Genomic DNA, 11,050 nt, shown 5'->3' with positions numbered 1-11,050 from the left:
AGCCTGAAGGTTAACTAATTCAAACTTTTGTCCAAATAACCTACAGTTGCGTATTTCAAAGTTACTACATTAGTTCTCATTCTAGATTTCCCGAGTATGGTCCATTCTCCCGAAATGTTGTGAAGTTTTCATCTCCCCTTCGCAGGGAAACACTCCCAAAACATAGGTAATGTTTCCACCCCCATGTTTGACAGTTGGAATATTTCTTCCTCCAAACATTTTTGTTTGTTCATATAATCAAATCTCCTTCACTGTTAAAAAATAAAAATAAATAGTGGGCAAACTTACAAAATCGACAAACCATCAAATTCTTATTTTCTCCCCCGTGGTTTGTTTTTCTATTATTATCATAATTTATAATTCCTTATTAAATATAAGACTTAACAGAGACTGATTGACGTCAATCCCATAGTATTTAACTTTCAAAGACCATTGGATCATGTTTGAGCTGCGTCCAGATTATTCCTGACGATTTCAATGAATGTGGTATTGTATCACTTTTAATATTATACTATTTATATACTAATCTTATAAAAACTGTTTCAATTTTAGAACGCAAAAGATTAATTGAATATGGGTGTGATTCAACCGTCAACTTCTGAATATTTCTATAAGCTAAAGCAGTTCTCCATTTCTAGAAATCTATCGGAGAAAATGAATATTAATGGATATTATGTTATGTTATGTGAATATTTATACTAGTTATATGATAAATGAAATTGTAGGATTTATTTAAATTAAAAAATTAAATTAAAATTTAGATTTTTTACAACTATATTTGGAATATTTATTTATTTATAAATAGGAACTCAATCAAAATTTATGAATTTATGATCGAAGTATATTAATTCATTAAGCAGACTTACTTTTATCTGATAAATTCTTTCTTTTTCTAGCAGAATGATTTTGACTGTTCATTTCAAAAGAAAAAAAAATTACAAACAAATTGCGAATATGTCGTTGATATACTACAAGATGCATTCATTAGCAAAGCATACTCTTCTATATTAATAAAGCAAAAACTGTCTGCGTGTTTGATTGTTTATTTACGTGTGTCGGATGAGGAATAATTTTTAGCGGGAACCGAACAACTACCCCCACCTTTTAACCCCCGAGCTAATATCCCGCATCCTTTTAGTCCCTAGCATTTCACTTTCATACCCATCTTTTGGGAGTGATTGATGGGTATTGATGGTGCAGTCGTTTTTCTATGTACTCCAATTTATAATTCAATCAATTTTCAAGTTAATTTTATTGTAAATGAATTTGTAAAAATCACCATATTTTCTACATTTTTTTATAAATTATTTTATTCAACAAGATTGTAATATATATTAACGGAACTTTATTTTATAAAAACCAAGGCAACCTCATACTACCCCTTGTGAACACCCCTGTAACTATCTCATAAGTAATACTAATGAGCAAAGGTAGAAATCCAGTGTTGAATGGACATGCTAAACAAAAGAAACCGAAAATCAACCATAACAATATGAAGAATGTTATGGAGCATAGAAAAAATAATGTTCATAAAGTTTCATTAGATCAAAAAAAGATATAAACCAGGACATTTGCGAGAATTATTCTGATATTGGATATTACTCCCCAATTCCACTCTGAGTCCAACAAGGACTTATAATTATATCTCTGCAACAAATCCTCAGGGTTACGATCCGTCTTTTATGAGCACACACGAACGTTCAAACAGGTTTTAAAAATAAATGAATCTATTTAGGAAAAGATATTCACTACACAGGAATTAAATAATAATGACAACTGCTACAAAAAAATTTCAAATTTATATTAAGGGAAACTTTTGTTGAAAAACATTTTTCATAGTGAAAAAGTGCATATTTTCAACAACTCTCTATATTTGGGTAAAATGAGTCGTAGTGATTATTCCTGTCATCATATGAGTAGCATTTATTACAGTTATTGATGGCATTAAAAAAATTTGGGGAAAAAATCAAAAATCTACAGTTATTCACAAAAAAATTAAATTTTTTGGTAAATAATTTAAATATTTAATTTTTTAGAAAAATAAAATAAGAAGAATTACATTTTTGGGGAATTTGGGGATTGGGACTGTATCCCCACCAGCCCACCCCATGCTTATGCACCTAACTCCACCACGAAGCATTTCCAGAATAATGTGTTGATGTCGAAAGGGAGATATTCACAGTTTATATGAACTTTTTTATTTTAAAAAATCTTGTTATACATAGAAGACAAAAATTGCGAGCTATACGCCGTAGAGTAATATTTTTGTCATTTTTGTATAAAAAAATAATCCTATTTGGGGAAAGTTATAAAAAAACTTTTTAAATATGGTTTATTCATCTAAAATTACAATTCATAATGAGTTGCTATAATTTTTCTAACATTTATCGTTTTGTAGTTAAGAAAAATGGAAATATTGACAACTTCAAACGCTGTGTGCAACCTCTAAACATCCATGAATACGGTTCAATTTATTTATCAACTGAAAGATTCTTAAACTATATCTCCTTAACGTTTTTAGAGGGGAAAAAATAAGAACCACTGTAACACAAATGTTTTAATAATAAATCTTGAGTCAGAAATGCCCCGCAAACTCCGCTTACTATCCATGCATAGTTTTAAATCAAATAGGACACTTATGGGCCATTAGTATTACTCATAAGTCATAATTTATGGCAAATCAATAATTGGTCCGCAGTCAAATGAAAATTATCACTCTCTTTCGTTTAAGTAAAAATTTCCGGATTTATGCATTTCTTTTGAACTTATCTAACAGATACATAATTAGGGCCGGTCTCACAGTGAGCGGTCCTGGCGCAAGGATAAATATGCAGCACTCTTTTCTCTTGAAAAAAAAAAAATTAATGTTTTTAATTTAAAAAAAATTAAATTGTGGGTCCTTTTTATTTTAGCTTGTTTTAGAATAATTTTTTTTTAATCAGCCCTTTTTACCGGAATTTTTACTTATATTTATCAAATAACATTTTTTTGATAAATGAAATATTTCTTTCTATTTTTAAAATGACCTTTTTTTAAAGGTCATTCTTTTTTCTATTTTTAATTTCAGTATATAATATAAATAGTGTTATCTTGCGGGGGGTGTAAGTAAAGAGTAGAATATAGGGCAAGTGCCCCCTCTAAAACCTGGCCTGCTCATCAAGGAGGAGTAATTCTGCTATAGACTATTCGTGACATTTATATAGTTTAATCAAGCCAAATATACTGTTGTACATTATATCTTCTAATAGGAAAAGCAGCATGTACAAGGGGCCTATTTGAACGTACCATAAGCATTTTCCTTATCTTAAAGATAGATGTTGTCAAATGATTTGAGACATAAGATGAATATGATAAATATTAAGAATGATTTCATAAGAGAGTTTGGACCCTCGCTATTCGAATGATCACTAAAATGAATAAGGTACGCGCTCTTTTTTGTGCTAGACGTGAGTGCAAAAGAATTTTCTCATATTAATCAAGTAAATGCAATAAATTGAAAATGTAATAGCTCATATCTTACCTATTTAAAAAACTAATTAAATTTGTTTTTAAAGAAAGTTTAACAACTAAACAATTATTATTTCAATGACTATTGTATGATGTATAAATTTAATTAAACCAATTTTTTTATTATGAAACAAATATATTATGTACACATTGGATATATTTATCCAAACCCATTTCTGCAAATAAGTAAGACCAAATCAATTTTCTATCTTACTAACACGGGTTCAAAAATCGTCATATACCAAATACCTACTCCTTCGTCTTTCCAATTGAATCAAAATTCTTCAATATTTAAGTTTTTTTTTTCTGAAGCGAACAGCCAATTTCATGCAAATAAAATGAACTCACTAACTATTAATTTTAGTCAAAAAAACTTCGATTGAATTGTGAATTAGCTGTAATGTATCTTCAGTGTTAAAGTGAATATTGTACATTATATAGGTGTTATATATTAAAAGTGGGTTAAATTAAAAATATATATTACATCTACTATGTCATTGAATTGATATATGTTTACTGGTTAAACTTTCTCTAAAAATAATTTAACTATTTTTTTAAATGGATTTGATCTGTTAAAGTATAATTTTATTACATTTAATGTTTAAAGATGATAAATGTGTTCTGCACTTCTGTCAAGTACAAAAAAAAAGAGCGCATTCCTGATTGATTTCAGTGTTTTGAGTGAACGAATCGCTGGATCCGCAATCGTCCATCACTACAATTGCAACCTGTCAAAAGGGAAAGAAGAAGAAGAAGAAGAAAAGTGAAGAGAATATGAAAGATAATTGCTCACGTGACTGATGTATATTCTTGTACAAAAAGAGGAGGATCCACAATGAGTTAATTTGTACAAAGTTAGTTGGAGGCATGCCTTTGGTGTGTCCGTTAATGTTGCTAAATAATTAGGATATAAATGGTTTGAAAAATGTCATTTTTAAGGGGTTCGGCTAATTATGTTTGGTGTACGACAAGTGTATTGGGGAAGGGTGCCACGGGAGCCGTTTTTCAGGGTGTGAACAAGCATAATGGGGAAACAGTGGCCGTGAAGACCTTTAATCAATTGTCGCATATGCGGCCCCAAGAAGTGCAAATGAGGGAATTTGAGGTGCTGCAGAAGGTGAAGCATGAAAACATCGTGAAGTTGCTTGCAATTGAGGAAGAGCAGGAAGGGCGCGGCAAGGTGATTGTGATGGAGCTTTGTACAGGTAATGAAAGAATGGATTTAAAGAATCAGATTGAACATATTGTCTGTGCTTTTAGGCGGTTCCCTCTTTAACCTATTGGATGATCCAGAAAATAGTTATGGGCTGCACGAAGATGAGTGGCTCCTCGTTCTTAGTCACTTATCTGCAGGAATGAATCATCTCCGTGATAATAACTTGGTGCATCGGGATTTAAAACCTGGAAATATCATGAAATTCATCAAGGACGACGGAAATATTGTGTATAAGCTCACAGATTTTGGGGCTGCGAGAGAATTGGAGGATGATCAACAGTTTGTGTCGCTTTACGGCACTGAAGAGTATCTTCATCCTGACATGTATGAGAGGGCAGTGCTCAGGAAAACTGTTGGCAAGACCTTTGGAGCAACAGTAGATCTATGGTCTATCGGTGTAACTCTATATCATGTTGCTACAGGAAATTTACCATTTCGTCCATTTGGTGGTAGAAGAAACAAGGAAACCATGTATCATATCACCACCAAAAAATCATCTGGAGTTATATCAGGTGTTCAAACGAGTGAAAACGGACCGATTCAGTGGAGTAGGGAACTTCCTAATAGTTGTTTATTGAGTGCAGGAATTAAAAAACATATAACACCACTCCTTGCGGGCCTACTTGAAGTGAATCCACAAAAGCGTTGGACTTTTGAGCGATTTTTCTCTCAAGTTACTTGGATTTTAGACAAAAAAAAACTTCACATTTACTTCATGAATAAATTAACACCCCATCGAATTTATCTGGATAGAACAGAGGGGTTAGATACATTTAAAACAATTCTATCGGAACAGACTGAAATATCACCAGATAATGACATGATCATCTTGTTTGGAGAAAATGAATTAAGTCATTATGTCCAAGATTCTACACCTGGAACTGAGTTTCCAGATACCAATCCCTCCAAACCTATTGTCCTTTTTAACAAAAATAATAATAATATTTTTATTGGAATGGAAAAAGAGGTTCCAACGTTTCCGACGATTTCAAATCTTGTTAGTGTGGAAAATGATGCCACACTTGCAAAAAGTGCTTGTGCTGTTGGGTATTGCTACAAAAGAAAAATTGACTCTTATACTCAATGTTTAAATATAATGAATGCATCTATTGAAATGCTCTCAGAAGTTGTGAAAATACGTTTAAGTGAGCTGTTGGATGCATCACATGGCTGTATCAAACTAACAAAATTAATAGAGAATCAGATTCATTTTTTTGTGTCCACTCATGAAATCAATATTAAGCTCTCTAAGGAGCCTTTCTCCAAGAACCCACCGAATGATGATGACTCGTCTTATCAAAGCCTTCAATCTTTAGTTTTAGATGAAGAAGAAGGGCTCAAAAATTTGAAAAATCAATTTGCGGAATTATATCCCGCAGTTGAACAACTGAATCGACGATTTGTCAAAGATGATCAATTGAAGAAAGAGTGGCAGGAGGTCACAAGGGAATTTCCTCCCGAGGTACTAACGGCTGCTAATAAAGCAAATACTTATGTCACTAAATTAAAAGAGTCCTGGCAGCATTTACTTCGTGATAGAGCCTCCAGAACCCTTACGTACAATGATGAACAGTTTCATATTCTTGAAAAAATTAAAATGCAAGAGACTATCAAAGTGTTGGTTGAGCTTCTTCAAAAGGAAAGTGAACCTGCTCTCGTTAACCAAATGGAAGGCCTTGCAGATTGGTATAAAATGGCTCAAACAACCTTTATTCAAGCCGAAATATTATTCAAAGATATTGCTGTATTTAAAGAAAATATTCGTCATTTCTCAGAGTCCTTAAAACTTTCGCAGGATCGCTACCTTGAAAAAATGGTGTCTCTTGTAGAAGAAGCTGAAACCATTAAAATCAATAACATGAAAAAAGAAGAAATCGAGTCTTGTAAAAGTAAGATGAAGTCTAGACAAATCAAAATGGCAATAAAGTCAATACTCTCCACACAGGACGAAGTGTGGGGAATTTTAAGAGAAAATACTCGTTTAATTGAACAATTTGGTCAATTAGCTACGATTGCCAATTCCTCAACTGGCTCTGACCAAAATGCTGCTGAAATTTTAGCTAAAATAGAACAATTATCATCATAGTCTTAAGGCTGATATCACACACCTTTCAGATTTCAAATATTCATGCTGTATATTATTGAAAAAAGTTTATTATGACCCTCTTTAGTTTCTTTATAGATTTGTTGTACAAATTTTGACACATTTTATTTCCCATTATGTATTTTTCTTTGAGATGAAATCTTCTCAAAGGTTTTTACCCTTATGGCGTTTAAATTGGATAATTCGCGACATATTTGCATTTCTGCTATTGCTATTTCCTTGTTTACACCAAAGATAACTTCTTGTGATTATTTGGGAGTATTATTTTCGTAGTTATCCCAATCTTTCTTCCTCAAGGTATTATATTTCATTAATTTGATAAAATAAATACAATGTCTCTAATATATTGGTCTTTCATTGTAATATTTCTGATCAGTGGTATTATACCGTGTAAAAGTATCATTATCTTGCATGACCAAATTTAGATTTCGAAAAAAAAATTGTCAATTTTGTTCTTCATATTAATTGTAGATAATTTTATTCATGAATCTTTAACCGAATTTATTCAAAAATTAAGTGGAATCAGAAATACTTATAAACCTGGATTAGGTTATTGTAATTTGATGGTGAAATTAAAATGAAATAAATCATCAATTCATGCATACCCAATACCCATTCTTTCTGTTATAAAGAGTTTATCAAATAAACTGATCTTGGGACACAGAACAAGTTAAATACTACTGGATTAATAGGTCAATGAAAACAACGAAAGATACGTATGTAATTCAAATTTTGTGGAATGTCAATATCCGAATAAGACACCTAGTGGATAGCAGGTTCTTGGAAACGAGTGTTAACGAGTAAGGAAATACATATATCATTAGTACTTAGAGAATAAGGATTAATTATCCAGTTGGATTGTTAGTTTAATTTGAGTGGTAAGACGTGGTTGAGCTGAGAGTTGAGATTCACTGAAAAGCTCTACTATCTACAAATATGATACCAAAGGATCCTCAGCCCTGTGTATGCACTATATCCCATTCCCTTACCCCCAACAAGAATATTGAAGGTGGACGACTCCTTTTGGCTCGACAGAAATATGAGGAATCCAAATACACTGCTTCTCTGTGCTACTTGTCGGTCATCCTTGTAGCTATTCTAGTCTTGTTACTAACATTCTTTGTGCTGTGGATGGGATATGATCACAAGGAAACGTATGTAGTTCCTCTAGGAGGCGATCGGAAATGGTTTGATGGTACATATGAAGGGTATAGAATTAGGAGAGATGCCAATAACGGATTTCGTGAACCCTACGTATCTGATCCTTTTAGAAGTTCACTTAGTGCTGAAAGTACAAACGATGAGCGAATCTCCGCTTTTATAGATGATAATGATCCTTTTAGAAATAATTGATTTTATAACATAATAATTACGCCTCATTTATTTACTGACATTATATTTTATTACATATATCTATTAAGTCTTCTTATGTATTATTTATTCAAATTAATATATATATATATATGTATGAACTATATTCTCTAAAAGAAAAACATTAGTTACGTTTCAAGTGAAACTCATTCTTATCGGAAGACTTCGTATCACACATTTCCTCTATTTCTTTCTTTTTTTTTGAACAAGGGTTCTTTAGTTCTTTTAAAATCTTATTCCATAAGTTATGGAGGCTTTTCGAAAACGCATCTCTGATAGAATCCACATCTTACCCTTGTTTCGAACGAACTCTAGTCCTGCATCTTCTTTGTGTGACATTGGATCTCCTACTCAAGTTAAGCATGTTGTCAATGTACGTGTTGAAGACGGTAACGTTGTAGGCATGCCGGATTCATGGCTAAAAGCCTTCGTTGAACGGGTGAACCTAGATAGGGAAAATGGAGACAAGGATGCTACTGAAAATGGAGCTAATGTCCTTAAATTTTTTAAAGAACTTTCGAGGGATAATAGTTGTCGTCGTAAAAAGGGTAAACGGCGGATAGCTGGGAAATTAGTAACTCAGAGTGTTGTTTTCCCAGAGTTGTGTGAAGAAAAAGTGGAAGTTACAAGAGATAACCCAATTTTATCTTCTAGGCCGACTTATGAACGAGTGCAAAGTTCCAACGATACTGACACAGTGTATAAGGAAACTCCCGTGCTTCGAAAAATAAAATGTTTAAACAGTAAGAAGGAGTTCCTCGATCCTCCTGCATTTTTGAGAGCCAGAAGTTCATCTTACTCTTCTCCAGTCAAGGATGTACCATATCATTCAGATGATAATGATGATAGAGATTATGAGGAAGAAGTTGTTCCGACCTCTGAAAAATCTCATATCCTAGAAAGTCTTCAACTACAGTCGAATATGGCACAGACCATATCTGAATTAAAAATAAGTTTCGGTGAGCCGATTAAAAAAAGTGCAAAGAAGAATTCGGTCTTAGTTCCTAAAACTAGCTCCAAACTCAGACCTATATCTCCTGAGATCGAAAATCTACATGAATTCAGATTGTTTTCTCAATTCACAAATCGTGAAGCCGTTGAAGAAATGCAAAAGTTTACAAATTCCTCCTGTATTTATGATGAGTTTCGTTTTTCTTCAAAATTAGGGTCTGGCTCAGGTGGAACTGTTTGGCTTGGCTTGAGTAAGAGAAATCTCACTGAAAAAGTTGCTATAAAACAAATTGATCTCGATAACGAAAATATTCAAAAATTCCATCTTTTGATGGAAGTACAAGTAATGAGAAAATTAGAACATCCTAATTTGGTTGCGTTTTTAGACCTTTTCCTAACAGACAAGTAAGTAGATCCATTTATTTCTTGAAACTTGAACCAGTGTATTTACATTTGTAGGGAACTCTGGGTTGTAATGGATTACATGAATGGTGGTCCATTGACAGATGTTGTACTTCACACTATTTTAAATGAGCCACAAATGTCTGCAATATCAAAAGAAGTACTCTCTGGTATAAATTACCTTCATAATCACGAGCTCATACACAGAGACATCAAATCCGATAATGTACTCCTTTCAGTTAAAGGAGACGTTAAAATAACAGGTTCGCAAATTTCAGCCAATTTGTTAAAGAAATGAAAAACTAATGAAGATTTATTATGTTACTAGATTTCGGCTTTACTGCCAACGTGTCAGGAGATCGCATGAGGAAAACATTTGCGGGGACTCCTTATTGGATGGCACCAGAAGTAGTCAAAAAACAGACTTATGGAAAATCTGTGGACATTTGGAGTTTAGGGATATTAGTAATTGAGATGGTGGACAGACATCCTCCATACATGGATGAGACTCCTTTACAGGCCATGTACTACATATCCAAGAAGAAAAGTCCACCTATTAAATCTAAAGGAATACTTTCTAAAGAAATGTCGAAATTTCTCGAAAGATGTCTGCAGTTTCAACCGAATAAGCGATCCACCGCCAGCGAACTTCTTGAGCATGAGTTTATAGCAAAGGCTACTCGACTTTCAAGTTTAAAAGAAAATATAAAATTGGTTCTCATGAAGAAACATGAACAGTCCAAAAAATAAATGTAATTTTGACAAATACTTTTATTGGATTATTTTTTCTCAAAGTTTTCTGCGTGTGCCACAAATATTAAAATTTGAAACAAAAAAACAATTGGGTATTTATAGAATATAATGTACCTACCTATCATCCTTAATGTACCCATGGTCAAAATGTTTTTTTTCCAAATATGAATTTAATTCAGATTAAGCTAAAATTGAAAGATGGTGGCAATGATGACATTGTTTAGGGATTTTGATCAAAAACTTAAATCCTTGTGCAGATGACTCCGTCAGCATAAACTATTTTTTAAAGCAAATTAAAAGGACTTGTCATCTTTCCTTTATATTAAAACACTACTGGTAGTACTCGGCATTACCCTTAGTTATTAGGGATTGACAAACATACAAATTTTGCTTTAATAATGTAAACAACTCCATGGCTTTACTCCAGGTTAATAGAAATATAAGTTTATACCATATCGCTTTTCCTACAAATGTTTGACGTCCACCAGTGACCATGCTTTTTAATAGTGACGTCAAAGAGGATAACGGTTACCAAGAGTACCTATATTACCTTCCTTGACTGTTACTGTTAGAGTACCACTGTAGTACTAAATGGCGTCATATATGTCTGTCTTGTTTAGCAGTCGGTACGGTACATCGAATTGAAAATTCTAGCAAGCCGGATTAGATAATGGCATAACCTTGCATTTCTATTAACCTTGGGTTTTACTTTCCTTTTTTAATGAGGACACGCACACGTAAGTACT

The 11,050-nt window shown here is 32.8% G+C and overlaps 2 protein-coding genes across 3 annotated transcripts; both read left to right on the top strand.

Annotated features, from left to right (window-relative positions):
- The first annotated feature begins 4,312 nt into the window (after positions 1–4,312).
- On the top strand, positions 4,313–8,304 carry IKKepsilon (I-kappaB kinase epsilon). 2 transcript variants are annotated; one of them, XM_040708495.2, is made up of 3 exons: positions 4,313–4,712; positions 4,768–7,627; positions 7,693–8,304. In XM_040708495.2, exons 1-2 carry the CDS (start codon positions 4,433–4,435, stop codon positions 6,807–6,809), a joined length of 2,322 nt encoding a protein of 773 aa, XP_040564429.1. In that variant the 5' UTR covers positions 4,313–4,432; the 3' UTR covers positions 6,810–7,627; positions 7,693–8,304. The 2 variants fall into 2 exon arrangements, with proteins under 2 accessions (XP_040564429.1, XP_040564430.1); XM_040708496.2 differs by having other exon boundaries at positions 7,681–8,304.
- Positions 8,305–8,445: 141 nt separating this feature from the next.
- On the top strand, positions 8,446–10,301 carry LOC121114286 (serine/threonine-protein kinase PAK 3). The gene is made up of 3 exons (XM_040708207.1): positions 8,446–9,554; positions 9,609–9,814; positions 9,880–10,301. Exons 1-3 carry the CDS (start codon positions 8,446–8,448, stop codon positions 10,299–10,301), a joined length of 1,737 nt encoding a protein of 578 aa, XP_040564141.1.
- Positions 10,302–11,050: the final 749 nt, after the last annotated feature.

The sequence above is a fragment of the Lepeophtheirus salmonis genome, chromosome 3 (genome assembly GCF_016086655.4).
Source record: "Lepeophtheirus salmonis chromosome 3, UVic_Lsal_1.4, whole genome shotgun sequence".
Classification (NCBI taxonomy): domain Eukaryota; kingdom Metazoa; phylum Arthropoda; class Copepoda; order Siphonostomatoida; family Caligidae; genus Lepeophtheirus; species Lepeophtheirus salmonis.
This window is presented reverse-complemented; position numbering and strand designations above follow the sequence as displayed.

Coding starts and splice junctions, on each gene's coding strand:
- IKKepsilon (XM_040708495.2), top strand. CDS start 4,433: ATGTCATTTTTAAGGGGTTCGGCTAATTATGTTTGGTGTACGACAAGT. Junction 4,713..4,767: donor TGTGATGGAGCTTTGTACAG/GTAATGAAAGAA, acceptor CTGTGCTTTTAG/GCGGTTCCCTCTTTAACCTA.
- LOC121114286 (XM_040708207.1), top strand. CDS start 8,446: ATGGAGGCTTTTCGAAAACGCATCTCTGATAGAATCCACATCTTACCC. Junction 9,555..9,608: donor GACCTTTTCCTAACAGACAA/GTAAGTAGATCC, acceptor TTACATTTGTAG/GGAACTCTGGGTTGTAATGG. Junction 9,815..9,879: donor AGGAGACGTTAAAATAACAG/GTTCGCAAATTT, acceptor TTATGTTACTAG/ATTTCGGCTTTACTGCCAAC.